At 52.1% G+C, this 18,777-nt stretch overlaps 1 protein-coding gene across 2 annotated transcripts in view; it reads left to right on the top strand.

Moving 5' to 3' along the window:
• itpr2 (inositol 1,4,5-trisphosphate receptor, type 2) overlaps positions 1–17,870 on the top strand; it is a 121,807-nt gene extending 103,937 nt beyond the window's left edge. The window contains exons 48-57 of one of the 2 annotated variants that reach the window (XM_031898452.1): positions 1,266–1,412; positions 7,329–7,504; positions 7,723–7,887; positions 9,281–9,476; positions 9,735–9,821; positions 11,614–11,747; positions 12,382–12,547; positions 12,653–12,813; positions 14,791–14,952; positions 16,689–17,870. In XM_031898452.1, the coding sequence (XP_031754312.1) occupies positions 1,266–1,412; positions 7,329–7,504; positions 7,723–7,887; positions 9,281–9,476; positions 9,735–9,821; positions 11,614–11,747; positions 12,382–12,547; positions 12,653–12,813; positions 14,791–14,952; positions 16,689–16,775 (1,481 nt within the window). In that variant the 3' untranslated portion in view covers positions 16,776–17,870. The remainder of the gene's footprint in view (positions 1–1,265; positions 1,413–7,328; positions 7,505–7,722; positions 7,888–9,280; positions 9,477–9,734; positions 9,822–11,613; positions 11,748–12,381; positions 12,548–12,652; positions 12,814–14,790; positions 14,953–16,688) is intronic. The other variant, XM_031898453.1, reaches the window with a different exon arrangement.
• Positions 17,871–18,777: the final 907 nt, after the last annotated feature.

Raw genomic sequence — 18,777 nt, 5'->3', positions numbered from 1 at the left:
GGACAGAGGTATGACATGAAGTTGAAAAGTCGGAGGGATAGCGTTATGACAGGAATCTAGGAAGAGGGAAGGAACTAAGGTATGACAGGAATCTAGGATAGAGGTATAGAGCAAGATAGGATAGAGGAAGTCAAGTTAGAATAGGGGGGAGGATAGAGGAATAACAGGAAGTTAGGAAGGGGTGGGACGGGTATGACAGGAAGTTAGGAAGGGGTGGGACGGGTATGACAGGAAGTTAGGAAGGGGTGGGACGGGTATGACAGGAAGTTAGGAAGGGGTGGGACGGGTATGACAGGAAGTTAGGAAGGGGTGGGATGGGTATGACAGGAAGTTAGGAAGGGGTGGGATGGGTATGACAGGAAGTTAGGAAGGGGTGGGACGGGTATGACAGGAAGTTAGGAAGGGGAGGGACGGGTATGACAGGAAGTTAGGAAGGGGTGGGACGGGTATGACAGGAAGTTAGGAAGGGGTGGGACGGGTATGACAGGAAGTTAGGAAGGGGAGGGACGGGTATGACAGGAAGTTAGGAAGGGGTGGGACGGGTATGACAGGAAGTTAGGAAGGGGTGGGACGGGTATGACAGGAAGTTAGGAAGGGGAGGGACGGGTATGACAGGAAGTTAGGAAGGGGTGGGACGGGTATGACAGGAAGTTAGGAAGGGGTGGGACGGGTATGACAGGAAGTTAGGAAGGGGAGGGACGGGTATGACAGGAAGTTAGGAAGGGGTGGGACGGGTATGACAGGAAGTTAGGAAGGGGTGGGACGGGTATGACAGGAAGTTAGGAAGGGGTGGGACGGGTATGACAGGAAGTTAGGAAGGGGTGGGACGGGTATGACAGGAAGTTAGGAAGGGGTGGGACGGGTATGACAGGAAGTTTAGGAAGGGGTGGGACGGGTATGACAGGAAGTTAGGAAGGGGTGGGACGGGTATGACAGGAAGTTAGGAAGGGGTGGGACGGGTATGACAGGAAGTTAGGAAGGGGTGGGACGGGTATGACAGGAAGTTAGGAAGGGGTGGGATGGGTATGACAGGAAGTTAGGAAGGGGTGGGACGGGTATAACAGGAAGTTAGGAAGGGGTGGGACGGGTATGACAGGAAGTTAGGAAGGGGTGGGACGGGTATGCATGGTACAAGGGGGGCAGAGATATGAGTTTAGGAACAGGGAGGCAGATTTCATACTCGGTCCCATATGACTATAAAGGTTTGTCATTTATCCATATCTAGTAACTCTGTCCCATAATAACCGCCTTGTGTCTGTTTGCAGATAACCCGGCCCTGTTCTGGTTCTCCCGCCACATCTCACTGTGGGGCAGCATTTCCTTCAACCTCGCCGTCTTCATCAACCTGGCGGTGGCGCTGTTCTATCCCTTTGGTGATGATGGGGACGAAGGCAAGTTGATAGTCATGCGAGGTACTGGCGCATGTTTGTTCTGTGCATGTGAATGAGCCCCGTGGGTGCATGTGAATGAGCCCCGTGGGTGCATGTGGATGAGCCCCGTGGGTGCATGTGAATGAGCCCCGTGGGTGCATGTGGATGAGCCCCGTGGGTGCATGTGGATGAGCCCCGTGGGTGCATGTGGATGAGCCCCGTGGGTGCATGTGGATGAGCCCCGTGGGTGCATGTGGATGAGCCCCGTGGGTGCATGTCGGTATTCCCTGCATGCGGGTGCCATTGGACTGAACCATTCAGCAGGTGGGGAGAGAAGTGACAATCTAATTACCCCCATATCTGCCCTCCTCTCCCTTCTCTAACCTCTCTGTATTCCACATTTTTCCCATAAGCCCCTCTTATCTCCACCCACAGTCCCCTTTGCATGTCAAAGTCCTCACTCAACTAGACAGCTGTGGGTGTGGCCTAGTGGATGGGGTGGGGTTTTAAGCTGATCTTTGATAGGGCCTCAGGCCAATAACTGGATCCTAAATGGGGTCCGTGCCCACCCAGCAGCTGATAGGGTTGCCTCCTGTTTTGTTGGGATTTCATAAGTCTGTGATGCAGCTGTCAGCCAATCATAGGTTACCTTGGCTTAGCTCCTCCCCCAACTGCATAAACTTGACCTTAACCAGGCCCAGATTTGTGGTCATAAAGGCCCAGGCCTAGGGCAGCAAAGATTGGGGGGTGGCATTCTGTCCGCTAGCCGCATCAGTAAGGGGGCAGCCAATCATTAAGGGGGGGGGTGTGAGTGCCTAGAGGGGGAGGGAGCATGGGGGGTTGCCACCTATCTGGTTTTGACCCAGACAGCCCGGTTTTCAGAAGGGCTCACTGAGACTGACACAGCGATCAGCCAATCGACGATAGCCGCGTCATAGACCCACCCAGTGATGTCACAGCCCCGCCATCGTCCTGCCCTCTGGTGCAACTCCTGACACCAGCTGACCCCCCCCCCCCATCCGTAGATTCAGCCACACCAAGATGGCAACCCTAGTGGGAGAAGTGATTTGTCCTACATTGACTCAACAGTCAGAACGGGGAGGGATGTGTAACTATTGTATATCGGGAATTACATCTTTTTCATTAGAGAAATAGACTTCCCCTTTAAAAGGGGCGGTTCACCTTTTTGGTTATAGACAGGCCAATTCTAAGCAGGTTTTTAATTGGTCTTAATTATTCTAACTCTTCAAATGGGGGTCACTGACCCCGGCAGCCAAACCCTATTGCTCTGTGAGGCTCCAGTTTTATTGTTATTGTTACTTTTTATTCCTTATCTTTCTATTCAGCCCCTCCCCTATTCATATACCAATCTCTCATCCCTGGTTGCTAAGGTAATTTGGACCCTAGCAACAGGATAACTGACCCCGGCAGCCAAAACCTATTGCTCTGTGAGGCTCCAGTTTTATTGTTATTGTTACTTTTTATTCCTTATCTTTCTATTCAGCCCCTCCCCTATTCTTATACCTGTCTCTCATCCAACCCGCTCCCTGGTTGCTAAGGTAATTTAGACCCTAGCAACCAAACAAACTATTGCTCTGTGAGGCTCCAGTTTTATTGTTACTGTTACTTTTTATTCCTTATCTTTCTATTCAGCCCCTCCCCTATTCATATTCCTGTCTCTCATCCCAACCACTCCCTGGTTGCTAAGGTAATTTGCATCCTAGCAACCCAATAGCTGCTGAAAAACTGAAGAGCTGCCGGACGAAAACTAAAATCATTACAAAAAAAACTACAAATAATAAAAAATGAAGACCAATTGCAAATGATCTCAGAATATTACTGTCTACATTATACTGAAAGGGAACAACCCCAAGTCTATATGGCTATTTTAGTGGTTGTTTTGCTGGCTGTTTGGCTCGGAGGCCCCCACCCCTGTTTGATGCCGGCACGGCCCCCCCATGACAGACTGTGGGTTTCCCAGCAGCACATGATCCGTCTGGATACTGATTCTTTGTCGGGCTCACGTGTCCCTCCGCGTGTCTCGGTGCCACCCTTTCCCTGCCGCGGTGCTGCTCGTTGGCGAGGATTGTGTTTACGGGTTTATTTTCCTGCCGAAGACACAAGTTGCTTGTGTTGACTCCCCGGGGGGATGATTGATCACGTGCGGCGTCTCCTTTTCTCGCTTCTCCCACAGTCGCCTATTTGTGTGTTTGTCTTGGCAGCGGCGTGCGTTAGTCGGGCGCTCATGCCGCGTCTGCTGAGGGATCAGCCTGTGCCTGCCCACGTGCTATTTAATTACGTACAGGGCTGCGGGGCAGCGATTACTGCAGGCCTTTAGCTGTGCTTGAACTGCAGCTCCCAGCATCCCTCCATAACCCACATATATCTAACTGGCACCACCATACAAATAGAGTGATTTCATGGCAATTTCTACCTATTTCTTCCTGCAGAATGGGAAGCTGTCCCTGGTTTCCTATTGTAAGCCTGCTGTCATTTATATACTGTATTTGCCACTGTATCTGGGGGTGAATACAGTGGGTTCCCTGGGTATCTGGGGGAGGTACAGGGGGTTCCCTGGGTATCTGGGGGAGGTACAGGGGGTTCCCTGGGTATCTGCGGGAGGTACAGGGGGTTCCCTGGGTATCTGGGGGAGGTACAGGGGGTTCCCTGGATATCTGGGGGAGGTACAGGGGGTTCCCTGGGTATCTGGGGGAGGTACAGGGGGTTCCCTGGGTATCTGGGGGAGGTACAGGGGGTTCCCTGGGTATCTGGGGGAGGTACAGGGGTTCCCTGGATATCTGGGGGAGGTACAGGGGGTTCCCTGGGTATCTGGGGGAGGTACAGTGGGTTCCCTGGGTATCTGGGGGAGGTACGGTGGGTTCCCTGGGTATCTGGGGGGGATACAGTGGGTTCCCTGGGTATCTGGGGGAGGTACAGGGGGTTCCTGGATATCTGGGGGAGGTACAGGGGGTTCCCTGGGTATCTGGGGGAGGTACGGTGGGTTCCCTGGGTATCTGGGGGAGGTACAGGGGGTTCCCTGGGTATCTGGGGAGGTACAGGGGTTTCCTGGGTATCTGGGGGAGGTACAGTGGGTTCCCTGGGTATCTGGGGGAGGTACAGGGGGTTCCCTGGGTATCTGGGGGAGGTACAGGGGGTTCCCTGGGTACCTGGGGGAGGTACAGGGGTTTCCTGGGTATCTGGGGGAGGTACAGGGGGTTCCCTGGGTATCTGGGGGAGGTACGGGGTGGTTCCCTGGGTATCTGGGGGAGGTACAGGGGGTTCCCTGGGTATCTGGGGGGGGGGGTACAGGGGGTTCCCTGGGTATCTGGGGGGGTACAGGGGGTTCCCTGGGTATCTGGGGGAGGTACAGGGGGTTCCCTGGGTATCTGGGGGAGTTACAGGGGGTTCCCTGGGTATCTGGGGGAGGTACAGGGGGTTCCCTGGGTATCTGGGGGAGGTACAGGGGGTTCCCTGGGTATCTGGGGGAGGTACAGGGGGTCACTGACCCTGGCAATTCTATTGATCTGTGAGGCTACAGTGAAGACCAATTGCAAATTGTCACAGAATATCACTGTCTATGACATATTAAAAGTTAATTTAAAGCTGAACTGCCCCTTTAATTTGCTATAATTAGGATATAGACATTACTGTTCTAGAGTGCTGCCAGCCTGTCAGCTGTCCCTTGAAGCTTACAATCTGATTTCCATGCCTTGGGCTACATTCTAGCCGCTCGCTACTTTGTTGCAAAGTTTTATTCCGTAAATGAGAATGTTACCGGGTATAAATCACTCTCCGGCGAGAGAGAGATATATATATAAATGTAAACGCGTTTCGCTTTCCCTTTAATGAAGAATATATTTGGCAGCGGCAGTAAAACTGAAGAGCGGTGTCAGGTCCCCGAGCGGCGGCGAGAGCCGATAAAGCGCTCTAATGAGAGACGCGGGGATTGACAGGTCGGCGTTGGGGAAGGACAGATCGTTTCGGGCGAGAGATTTTGTCATGTGCGGAAAAAGAAAAAAACGCGTTTCATTAAGCGTCTCGCCTGTCTGGGGCTGTCACCTTAAATGCGCAGTGTCGTCCCGGCTTTTAGCTCCAAAGGGACCGGGGGAAAAAGTGCTGCGACCAGCGGATTGTCCGCCCAACGCTTCCCTGCGCGTCTGGGGACTCATTTGTTCCCACATCCGCGGGCCCCTTCCACTTACTGTCTCTCTAATGATGTGATTAGTGCAGCCCGGCAGCCCCCGCCGAGATCCGAATGTTCTGGTACATCAGCAGCACTCGGGGTAATGTCTCTCCTGCCCCGGTCACTATTCCTTATAGCAGGTCCGGCCCCTCCTCCTCCTACTCACGGGGAAATGGTGAGGGGGATCAGCGCCCCTGTATTGGTTCTATGGGCATTAATCCATATTAATAGCCATCACTTTGTATTAATCTGCACATTCTAATGTACCCCCCCCCCCAGATACCCAGGGAACCCACTGTATCCCCCCCAGATACCCAGGGAACCCCCTGTATCCCCCGCAGATACCCAGGGTACCCACCGTACCTCCCCCAGATACCCAGGGAACCCACTGTATCCCCCCCAGATACCCAGGGTACCCACCGTACCTCCCCCAGATACCCACGGAACCCACCGTACCTCCCCCAGATACCCACGGAACCCACCGTACCTCCCCCAGATACCCAGGGAACCCACTATACCCCCCCCAGATACCCAGGGAACCCACCGTACCTCCCCCAGATACCCAGGGAACCCACTGTATCCCCCCCAGATACCCAGGGTACCCACCGTACCTCCCCCAGATACCCAGGGAACCCACTGTATCCCCCGCAGATACCCAGGGTACCCACCGTACCTCCCCCAGATACCCAGGGAACCCACTGTATCCCCCCCAGATACCCAGGGAACCCACCGTACCTCCCCCAGATACCCAGGGAACCCACCGTACCTCCCCCAGATACCCAGGGAACCCACTGTATCCCCCCCAGATACCCAGGGAACCCACCGTACCTCCCCCAGATACCCAGGGTACCCACCGTACCTCCCCCAGATACCCAGGGAACCCACCGTACCTCCCCCAGATACCCAGGGAACCCACCGTACCTCCCCCAGATACCCAGGGAACCCACTGTACCTCCCCCAGATACCCAGGGAACCCACCGTACCCCCCAGATACCCAGGGAACCCCCTGTACCCCCCCAGATACCCAGGGAACCCCCTGTACCCCCCCCAGATACCCAGGGAACCCACCGTACCTCCCCCAGATACCCAGGGAACCCACTATACCCCCCCCAGATACCCAGGGAACCCACCGTACCTCCCCCAGATACCCAGGGAACCCCCTGTACCCCCCAGATACCCAGGGAACCCCCTGTACCCCCCCCCCAGATACCCAGGGAACCCACCGTACCTCCCCCAGATACCCAGGGAACCCACTGTATCCCCCCCAGATACCCAGGGAACCCCCTGTACCTCCCCCAGATACCCACGGAACCCACCGTACCTCCTCCAGATACCCAGGGAACCCCCTGTACCTCCCCCAGATACCCAGGGAACCCCCTGTACCTCCCCCAGATACCCAGGGAACCCCCTGTACCTCCCCCAGATACCCAGGGAACCCCCTGTACCTCCCCCAGATACCCAGGGAACCCCCTGTACCTCCCCCAGATACCCAGGGAACCCCCTGTACCTCCCCCAGATACCCACGGAACCCACCGTACCTCCCCCAGATACCCAGGGAACCCCCTGTACCTCCCCCAGATACCCAGGGAACCCACTGTACCTCCCCCAGATACCCAGGGAACCCACTGTATCCCCGCCCCAGATACCCAACGAAAGCACTATACCCCCCCCCCCCAGATACCCAGGGAACCCACTGTATCCCCGCCCCAGACACCCAACGAAAGCACTATACCCCCCCCCCAGATACCCAGTCATGTTATTCTCTTGTTTTCCAGGAACCCTCTCGCCATTATTTTCCGTCCTTTTGTGGATTGCGGTGGCAGTCTGTACGGCCATGTTGTTTCTGCTGCCCAAGCCATTCGGTATCAGACCCTTCTTGGTGTCGGTGATGCTCAGGTCAATATACACCATTGGATTGGGCCCAACACTCATACTGCTTGGAGCTGGCAATGTAAGTACAAGAGGAGATAACTAATTGGCTGTTTCACTCTCACACATATATGCCTTGGACTCCACCCACAATCCCTTGCCCCACCATATTTCCCATAATGCCTGTTCCACAGTGTTGGTTGCAAAGTTACCCCATTGCATATAATGTGTCTCCTACACCAGGCTCTGTTCTGACCTCCTCTCTGCCCCAATCTCCCCCCCCCCCCCCCCCCCCCGCAGCTTTGGAATAAAGTCGTGTTCCTTGTGAGCTTCGTTGGGAACCGCGGAACGTTCACCAGAGGGTACCGGGCGGTTATAATGGACATGGCGTTTCTCTATCACGTGCTTTATGTGATTGTGTGCATGCTCGGCCTCTTCGTTCATGAGTTCTTCTACAGCTTCTTGGTAAGTTTATTCATAAGAAATTGGGGGGGTTGGATAATTTCCAGGGGGAGGTTCCTGCCTGACCATGGGAAAGAGAGCAGCCCAGGAGCAGGAAGTACAGAGAATCAGAGCTCTGTACCTGGGTAAGTACTGGGGGGAGATTGGATTCACTTACCCAGGGGGAGGTTCCTGTCTGACCATGGGAAAGAGAGCAGCCCAGGAGCAGGAAGTACAGAGAATCAGAGCTCTGTACCTGGGTAAGTACTGGGGGAGATTGGATTCACTTACCCAGGGGGGGGGGGGGTTCCTGCCTGACCATGGGAAAGAGAGCAGCCCAGGAGCAGGAAGTACAGAGAATCAGAGCTCTGTACCTGGGTAAGTACTGGGGGGAGATTGGATTCACTTACCCAGGGGGAGGTTCCTGCCTGACCATGGGAAAGAGAGCAGCCCAGGAGCAGGAAGTACAGAGAATCAGAGCTCTGTACCTGGGTAAGTACTGGGGGGAGATTGGATTCACTTACCCAGGGGGGGGTTCCTGCCTGACCATGGGAAAGAGAGCAGCCCAGGAGCAGGAAGTACAGAGAATCAGAGCTCTGTACCTGGGTAAGTACTGGGGGGAGATTGGATTCACTTACCCAGGGGGGGGGGGGGTTCCTGCCTGACCATGGGAAGGAGAGCAGCCCAGGAGCAGGAAGTACAGAGAATCAGAGCTCTGTACCTGGGTAAGTACTGGGGGGAGATTGGATTCACTTACCCAGGGGGAGGTTCCTGCCTGACCATGGGAAAGAGAGCAGCCCAGGAGCAGGAAGTACAGAGAATCAGAGCTCTGTACCTGGGTAAGTACTGGGGGGAGATTGGATTCACTTACCCGGGGGGGAGGTTCCTGCCTGACCATGGGAAAGAGAGCAGCCCAGGAGCAGGAAGTACAGAGAATCAGAGCTCTGTACCTGGGTAAGTACTGGGGGGAGATTGGATTCACTTACCCAGGGGGAGGTTCCTGCCTGACCATGGGAAAGAGAGCAGCCCAGGAGCAGGAAGTACAGAGAATCAGAGCTCTGTACCTGGGTAAGTACTGGGGGAGATTGGATTCACTTACCCAGGGGGAGGTTCCTGTCTGACCATGGGAAAGAGAGCAGCCCAGGAGCAGGAAGTACAGAGAATCAGAGCTCTGTACCTGGGTAAGTACTGGGGGGAGATTGGATTCACTTACCCAGGGGGGGGTTCCTGCCTGACCATGGGAAAGAGAGCAGCCCAGGAGCAGGAAGTACAGAGAATCAGAGCTCTGTACCTGGGTAAGTACTGGGGGGAGATTGGATTCACTTACCCAGGGGGAGGTTCCTGCCTGACCATGGGAAGGAGAGCAGCCCAGGAGCAGGAAGTACAAAGGATCACTCTCTTGTCCCCCCCCCCCCAGCTGTTTGATTTGGTGTATCGAGAGGAAACCTTACTGAACGTTATAAAGAGTGTGACAAGGAATGGTCGCTCCATCATTCTGACCGCCGTTCTGGCCCTCATCCTCGTCTACCTCTTCTCCATTATCGGGTTTCTCTTCCTGAAAGACGACTTCATCATGGAGGTGGACAGGCTGAAGAACCGGACCCCGGATCTGGGTAACTATCAGCCCTTGCGCGTTACTTCTGGATCCTTTGAGCCCCCCCAGCAGGGGCCATTTACTTAATGAACTTTATAATAAATTATAGATAATAAGGTAGATATAATAGATGAAATCAATACCTTTGGGTTCTGGTAGAACCTGTCAAATGAAATACCATGTTCTGGTTGTGGTTCTTCTGGCTTCTAGACTGGATGTTTAGTTTTGGTTAATCTGATTTATTGCACCTTATGGTTTGACTTCTGCTGTCGTTTAGGACACGGGGAGATCAGAACGTCACCTCTGACCACAATGATGGACACTTGTCATACGGAAAACTGTTCCATGACTGTATCTATCCCAGGTTGGTACATCTCTGGCAATCTACTGCCCTGCAGCGAGCAGGGCCAGATACACTTACAGCGACCCACTGTCCATCCTGTGCCCTTGGGCTGTTTTGGTGGGTGCTGGGAGTTGTATTTTAACAACATTTTAAATTTTGGCCACACTAATATAAGGTGTTACTCCTGTTGCCTCCATATTGCCTGATTGTATCCTATGGTAAACATCTTGCCCTACTGTCTCCATCTTGCCCTACTGTCTCCATCTTGCCCTACTGTCCCCATCTTGTCCTACTGTCTCCATCTTGCCCTACTGTCTCCATCTTGCCCTACTGTCCCCATCTTGTCCTACTGTCTCCATCTTGTCCTACTGTCTCCATCTTGTCCTACTGTCCCCATCTTGTCCTACTGTCTCCATCTTGTCCTACTGTCTCCATCTTGCCCTACTGTCTCCATCTTGCCCTACTGTCCCCATCTTGTCCTACTGTCTCCATCTTGCCCTACTGTCTCCATCTTGCCCTACTGTCCCCATCTTGTCCTACTGTCTCCATCTTGCCCTACTGTCTCCATCTTGCCCTACTGTCCCCATCTTGTCCTACTGTCTCCATCTTGCCCTACTGTCTCCATCTTGCCCTACTGTCCCCATCTTGTCCTACTGTCTCCATCTTGCCCTACTGTCCCCATCTTGCCCTACTGTCTCCATCTTGCCTACTGTCCCCATCTTGCCCTACTGTCCCCATCTTGCCCTACTGTCTCCATCTTGCCCTACTGTCCCCATCTTGCCCTACTGTCTCCATCTTGCCCTACTGTCTCCATCTTGCCCTACTGTCTCCATCTTGCCCTACTGTCTCCATCTTGTCCTACTGTCTCCATCTTGCCCTACTGTCCCCATCTTGCCCTACTGTCCCCATCTTGCCCTACTGTCTCCATCTTGCCCTACTGTCTCCATCTTGCCCTACTTTCCCCATCTTGCCCTACTGTCTCCATCTTGCCCTACTGTCCCCATCTTGCCCTACTGTCTCCATCTTGCCCTACTGTCTCCATCTTGCCCTACTGTCTCCATCTTGACCTGGAAATTGTTAGTGTTTAAAGAGCTGCACAACCTGTTCTAAACACCAGGAAGTTATATAAGGGCAGCTATTTGCCCCCGCATCCCCCCCCCCCCCCCCCCGGGGCAGGATTCCCAACTTTTTGTATTTTTCCCCCCAGATTTGCCCCTAGGTGCCGCTGAGTTCATACCACTGTACAAAATGTCCTAACTGAGGAATACAAACCCTTCTCTTTTATTTTCCCTTGGAAGTCCCCCCCCCAATAAGCACATGTTCCCTTGTTCCCAGCAGCACAAACAGAATCACTTGACACTCGGGCTGCTGGGGGGCAATCCAGGATTCCCTTCAAGGGCCTCGTGTTTCTGGCCAGTCAATCAGCAGTCACCTTCCCAAATGGGAGTGAGCGCTCTGCGCCGGCCCATTGTACCGACAGAGCCCCGAGTGACTCCCCATGTGACGGGGAGAGACACGTTATGTAAAAGCGCTGCAGGCTGCGACAAGCTAACGGAGTCAATATTTACCAAACATTGCAAAAAAAATAAAATTATTTTTATAATCACATGTTCCTAAATGCTAATAACAACCCCGCCCCCCCAGCACGGGATTTTTAGAGGTGCAGCCCCCAAAGTTTTTAGGATAAGTAGAATCTCATTATTATTCAATAAAACACTTGTTAGTGATACTCTCTATCCAGCCAGTTGAGCGCCCCCTACTGGCTATACTCATGGTCCTCCAATGGGTATTTATCATTCCTTTTTCCCCGCAGATGAAGATGATGATGATGATGCCGACGTGGAGCGCGCCTGTGACACCCTCCTTATGTGCATCGTCACCGTGTTGAACCAGGGGCTGCGGAACGGAGGCGGAGTCGGCGATGTTCTGCGGAAACCGTCTAAGGACGTGAGTATAAGGAGGTGTATTGGTCCCATACAGTTGGGCTCTTGTGATTGGTCCCACTAACCACATGACTGTGGGACTCCATGACTGCATCTTGGCTGAGCTTCAATGGTGGTAGGTGGGCTTGCCCCTCTTCCCGGTCCAATCACAGTTAATGGGGCCCCCCGGTAATAGAAGACCAACACTGATGTCAGTGGAAATAGTCTAAAGGCCCCATTGGGTTAAAAATGAACCTATGAGAGTGGTTCTAGGAGCCACAATCCAACCCTGAATTGTAATTGGCCTAGAGTCATGTGACTTGGGAAGCCATTGGTGGTATGAGGTCCCTGAAGGTCCTTGGATAGGGGTTCAATGGAATTTCACCCAGGAAGCAAGGAAGAGTCTCATTAATCCTGGAAAATTCATGCTTCCCATTCATACTTGCCCTTTAATATGAACTACTGCTCCTGTAGGAGCCATAAGTTTACCCAGCAGTAGCCCATAGCAACCAATCAACAGGTCACCTGTTTTAAAGCTTTGCTTGGTTGCTATGGGTTACTGCTCCAGTGCCTTTTATTACATAGGGGGGTTGTGACCTAGAGCAGACTGTGGGCAATGGAACCCAGTTACCCATTGGTTCCTCTTCCTGGTCGTGCAGGAACCGCTGTTTGCGGCCAGAGTTGTGTACGACCTTCTCTTCTACTTCATCGTCATCATCATCGTCCTCAACCTCATCTTTGGAGTCATCATCGACACCTTCGCCGATCTCAGGAGTGAGAAACAGAAAAAAGAGGAGATCTTGAAGACCACCTGCTTCATCTGTGGTAGGTTCTATTCCCTCATGGAAATGACGTCTCCCTAAGCTCCGCCCCTTGCGTAGAGGGCGGGATCAACCACATGAGTTATGAGTATGGTTTCTCTGTTTCTAGGGCTCGAAAGAGACAAGTTTGATAATAAAACCGTTTCCTTTGAGGAGCACATCATGTCTGAGCACTGTATGTGGCACTACTTGTACTTCATCGTGCTCGTAAAGGTCAAGGACCCCACTGAGTACACGGGGCCCGAGAGCTACGTGGCCCAAATGATTGTGGTAAGTCCTACATATGGGTAGGGGGTGCCATAGTGTTTCCCTTAGACAGTACAGTATGGGGGTACAGCTTATTGTGTGCCCAGAACATTCCCTCTCTGTATATTTGTATTTATACATATGGGTAGGGGGTGCCATAGTGTTTCCCTTAGACAGTACAGTATGGGGGTACAGCTTATTGTGTGCCCAGAACATTCCCTCTCTGTATATTTGTATTTATACATATGGGTAGGGGGTGCCATAGTGTTTCCCTTAGACAGTACAGTATGGGGGTACAGCTTATTGTGTGCCCAGAACATTCCTTCTCTGTATATTTGTATTATACATATGGGTAGGGGGTGCCATAGTGTTTCCCTTAGACAGTACAGTATGGGGGTACAGCTTATTGTGTGCCCAGAACATTCCTTCTCTGTATATTTGTATTTATACATATCGGTAGGGGGTGCCATAGTGTTTCCCTTAGACAGTACAGTATGGGGGTACAGCTTATTGTGTGCCCAGAACATTCCCTCTCTGTATATTTGTATTTATACATATGGGTAGGAGGTGCCATAGTGTTTCCCTTAGACAGTACAGTATGGGGGTACAGCTTATTGTGTGCCCAGAACATTCCCTCTCTGTATATTTGTATTTATACATAGGGTAGGGGGTGCCATAGTATTTCCCTTAGACAGTACAGTATGGGGGTACAGCTTATTGTGTGCCCAGAACATTCCCTCTCTGTATATTTGTATTTATACATAGGGTAGGGGGTGCCATAGTGTTTCCCTTAGACAGTACAGTATGGGGGTACAGCTTATTGTGTGCCCAGAACATTCCTTCTCTGTATATTTGTATTTATACATATGGGTAGGGGGTGCCATAGTGTTTCCCTTAGACAGTACAGTATGGGGGTACAGCTTATTGTGTGCCCAGAACATTCCCTCTCTGTATATTTGTATTTATACATATGGGTAGGGGGTGCCATAGTGTTTCCCTTAGACAGTACAGTATGGGGGTACAGCTTATTGTGTGCCCAGAACATTCCTTCTCTGTATATTTGTATTTATACATATGGGTAGGGGGTGCCATAGTGTTTCCCTTAGACAGTACAGTATGGGGGTACAGCTTATTGTGTGCCCAGAACATTCCCTCTCTGTATATTTGTATTTATACATATGGGTAGGGGGTGCCATAGTGTTTCCCTTAGACAGTACAGTATGGGGGTACAGCTTATTGTGTGCCCAGAACATTCCTTCTCTGTATATTTGTATTTATACATATGGGTAGGAGGTGCCATAGTGTTTCCCTTAGACAGTACAGTATGGGGGTACAGCTTATTGTGTGCCCAGAACATTCCTTCTCTGTATATTTGTATTTATACATATAGGTAGAGATTTAGTGGCCATGACACAATGGCGGAGTGTGGGCAGTTAAGCTCAGAGTGTAAGCTCATTAGCCCAGACTCAGGCCAGCTGCTCCAATACAAACCCTCCAAGGCTCTTCTCCCATTCGCTCACTCGAGCTGTTTGTTCTGACTGTAGATACCAACACCATCTGCTCAGATATAAACGTTGCCTGGCAGTGCCAAGCCGCCAGCGCCCCCCCCCTGCCTGTGCCAGCGCTAATGCCTCTCATTGGCTCATTAATTGGTCTGCAGAACCTGTAGAACAGACGGGTGGCAGCAGGTTGTAGGCGGGGCTTGTATATAACTGAGCGCTCCCTGGGGGCGGGGCCAGGTGCTTGGGAAGATAGTTTGAAGGGGCCCTACAGGTTTCAAACTGTACAATTCTTTTTTATGGGCTAAAAAAACGATTAATTAGAAACAATCATGGAAGTCGACTGAGCCAATCACAAGCCTGCATCCCTGCCTAAAGGCCAACTAGACCCTACAGGGAATTCCTATGCTGATAATGATGTAGGGCTTCTCCAGCTCCGCCCCCTTTGCCTTTGTCATTGTTGGACTGGACCCCCAAATTTTTCCTGTCGCGACTTTTTCAGGAGAAGAATCTTGATTGGTTTCCCCGGATGCGGGCGATGTCCTTGGTCAGCAGCGAGGGGGAGAACGAGCAGAATGAGATACGGAACCTGCAGGATAAGCTCGAGTGCACCATGAGTCTGGTCAAGCAGCTGTCTGGCCAACTGGCCGAACTGAAGGAGCAGGTATGTGGCCCCCCCATGGGCTTGTCTGGCCCAGCACATTTGCCTTACAGTCTTCTTCTTGCCCCGCTGTCTCCATCTTGTCCTACTGTCCCCATCTTGCCCTACTGTCTCCATCTTGTCCTACTGTCCCCATCTTGTCCTACTGTCTCCATCTTGTCCTACTGTCTCCATCTTGTCCTACTGTCTCCATCTTGCCCTACTGTCCCCATCTTGTCCTACTGTCGCCATATTGTCCTACTGTCCCCATCTTGCCCTACTGTCTCCATCTTGCCCTACTGTCTCCATCTTGCCCTACTGTCTCCATCTTGTCCTACTGTTACATCTTGTCCTACTGTCCCCATCTTGTCCTACTGTCTCCATCTTGCCCTACTGTCTCCATCTTGCCCTACTGTCTCCATCTTGTCCTACTGTCTCCATCTTGCCCTACTGTCTCCCATCTTGCCCTACTGTCTCCATCTTGTCCTACTGTCTTCCATCTTGTCCTACTGTCCCCATCTTGCCCTACTGTCTCCATCTTGCCCTACTGTCTCCATCTTGCCCTACTGTCTCCATCTTGCCCTACTGTCTCCATCTTGTCCTACTGTCTCCATCTTGTCCTACTGTCCCCATCTTGTCCTACTGTCTCCATCTTGTCCTACTGTCTCCATCTTGTCCTACTGTCTCCATCTTGTCCTACTGTCTCCATCTTGCCCTACTGTCTCCATCTTGCCCTACTGTCTCCATCTTGCCCTACTGTCCCCATCTTGTCCTACTGTCCCCATCTTGTCCTACTGTCCCCATCTTGTCCTACTGTCCCCATCTTGTCCTACTGTCTCCATCTTGCCCTACTGTCTCCATCTTGTCCTACTGTCTCCATCTTGCCCTACTGTCTCCATCTTGTCCTACTGTCTCCATCTTGCCCTACTGTCTCCATCTTGCCCTACTGTCTCCATCTTGTCCTACTGTCTCCATCTTGTCCTACTGTCTCCATCTTGCCCTACTGTCTCCATCTTGTCCTACTGTCTCCATCTTGCCCTACTGTCTCCATCTTGTCCTACTGTCTCCATCTTGCCCTACTGTCCCCATCTTGTCCTACTGTCTCCATCTTGCCCTACTGTCTCCATCTTGTCCTACTGTCTCCATCTTGCCCTACTGTCCCCATCTTGTCCTACTGTCCCCATCTTGCCCTACTGTCCCCATCTTGCCCTACTGTCCCCATCTTGCCCTACTGTCCCCATCTTGCCCTACTGTCTCCATCTTGCCCTACTGTCTCCATCTTGTCCTACTGTCCCCATCTTGCCCTACTGTCCCCATCTTGCCCTACTGTCCCACATCTTGCCCTACGTCTCCATCTTGTCCTACTGTCTCCATCTTGTCCTACTGTCTCCATCTTGCCCTACTGTCCCCATCTTGTCCTACTGTCCCCATCTTGCCCTACTGTCCCCATCTTGCCCTACTGTCCCCATCTTGCCCTACTGTCCCCATCTTGCCCTACTGTCCCCATCTTGCCTACTGTCCCCATCTTGCCCTACTGTCCCCATCTTGCCCTACTGTCTCCATCTTGTCCTACTGTCCCCATCTTGCCCAAATGTCCCCATCTTGCCCTACTGTCCCCATCTTGCCCTACTGTCCCCATCTTGTCCTACTGTCCCCATCTTGCCCAAATGTCCCCATCTTGCCCTACTGTCCCCATCTTGCCCTACTGTCCCATGTCTGTTACCCCTGCAGTTACTCACTTTCTGGTTATTGCCCCACAGATGACAGAACAGAGGAAGAATAAGCAGCGACTGGGGTTCCTGGGATCTAACGGCCCCCACGTCAATCACCACATGTCTCCCCACTGAGAGGCGACTCTTCCCTTCCCGGTTCCCCTGAGACACGGAGTGAGCGGGTGCAGAGGAGCCGTTGCTATGGGCGCAGAGACAGGTCCCATGGGTGCGCGGCTCAGTGGGACGTGAGGGATCGGCATTCACCCTGCTGCCCCCCCTTCCTGGACATAACTGCCCCCCAGAGGGACTCTGTACAGACTGTAACAAACTCCTCTTTATAAATGAACTCCCCCTGTATATCCAGTTTGTGGGTTGGGGCAGATTTGCACTAGAGCTTTAGTCGGAATATTCCGGGGCTGTATCTCCTGCCCCACCCTTCCAACGCCGTTACAGGCAGCAGCGCATTGAACAGCTAAAATGACTTTATATGGTGGGGGGCGGGGACCCATATCTGAACCATGTGACATATACAGATACAATGAGGGGTAAGTGGGTGGGCACTTTCCATTAGGGGGCGTGGCCTACTTTCCTATTAACATATATTTATGTGAGTAGTAGTGACCAGAGCTGTCTATAGGGGCAACTACTACTAGGTTTTGCCCCATGGGTGGCAACAAGAGAACTGGACTCATTTTTTAGGTTTATAAAAGGGAAAAACTAGGAATTTGCAGAAAGATAAAGTATTTTGTGTTTTAACGAGAGAAAGGGGGTCATTATCTGTTTGTAGCGGATCAATTAACCCCGGTGTTTCCGTGGAACATCATTGGGCGGGAGGTGTAGGTGGGAACTCCAAGCAAAGGGGAACTTAACCTTTTAGTTCCAGAGCAACATAAGGATGCGATTGCCCCCATCCCGCAAAGAGTTAATTGTAAGTCTAACTTCCCCTTTATGGCAGGGGGAGGGGCCTGTTTGATGGCAGGGGGAGGGGCCAGTTTGGGGCTAAGGGAAAGCTACAGAAATGCTGATTTTGCACTATGTGTATTTTTTCTTTGCTAATTTAATTCCTCGCTATTTTTAAAGGGGCGGGGGAGACCCCCCCCCCCCGAGTCATGTGACTTCATACTGCGCTTGTGGGCGGATCCCTGGAGCAGGAGACTAACGCGTTGCGGGATAAGGTTTTATACACGCAAAGGCCTTTATAATAAACCTCCGGACTGTGCTCCCTGCAAACCTTGCCTTTAATGAATGGGCGGAGTAAGGGGCGGAGCATGTGCAAATTACATGTTGCAATTGGTCCCTTTTGCAGCCCTCAGTTTGGACCAACAGTGTATACTGGGCTGTAAGCGCCCCCGGCACTGGGAGTTCTGATACACATTACTGCTACTGGGCCAAAGCTTCCAGAACACTGGGCCCATTCATATCCGGTGCCGCCGCCCCATTATGTAACCGGTTCCCTCTCTCCGTCCCGAACCCCAAAACGTGTCTTCCCATGTACTGAATATGCACCCCCTTATATCTGTATCCCTATCCCTCTGTGTACCCCCATATCTGTATCCCTATCCCTCTGTGTACCCCCTTATATCTGTATCCCTATCCCTCTGTGTACCCCCATATCTGTATCCCTATCCCTCTGTGTACCCCCATATCTGTATCCCTATCCCTCTGTGTACCCCCATATCTGTATCCCTATCCCTCTGTGTACCCATATTCTGTATCCCTATCCTCTGTGTACCCATATCTGTATCCCTATCCCTCTGTGTACCCCCCCTATATCTGTATCCCTATCTCTGTGTACCCATATCTGTATCCCTATCCCTCTGTGTACCCCCTATCCTCGTGGTACCCCTTATTGTATCTATCCCTCTGTGTACGCCCCATATCTCGTATCCTCTGTGTCCCCTATCCCTCTGTGTACCCCCTATATTTATCCTAATCCCTCTGTGTACCCCCATATCTGTATCTATCCTCTGTGTACCCCCATATATGTATCCTATCTCTGTGTACCCCATATCTGTATCTATCCCTCTGTGTACCCCATATCTGTATCCTTCCTCTGTGTACCCCCCATATCTGTACCTATCCTCTGTTGTCCCATAATCTGTATCCTATCCCTCTGTGTACCACATATCTGTATCCC

The sequence above is a fragment of the Xenopus tropicalis genome, chromosome 3 (genome assembly GCF_000004195.4).
Source record: "Xenopus tropicalis strain Nigerian chromosome 3, UCB_Xtro_10.0, whole genome shotgun sequence".
Lineage (NCBI taxonomy): Eukaryota > Metazoa > Chordata > Amphibia > Anura > Pipidae > Xenopus > Xenopus tropicalis.
Note: the sequence above shows the minus strand (reverse complement) of the source record. Positions and strands in the feature narration are given on the sequence as shown.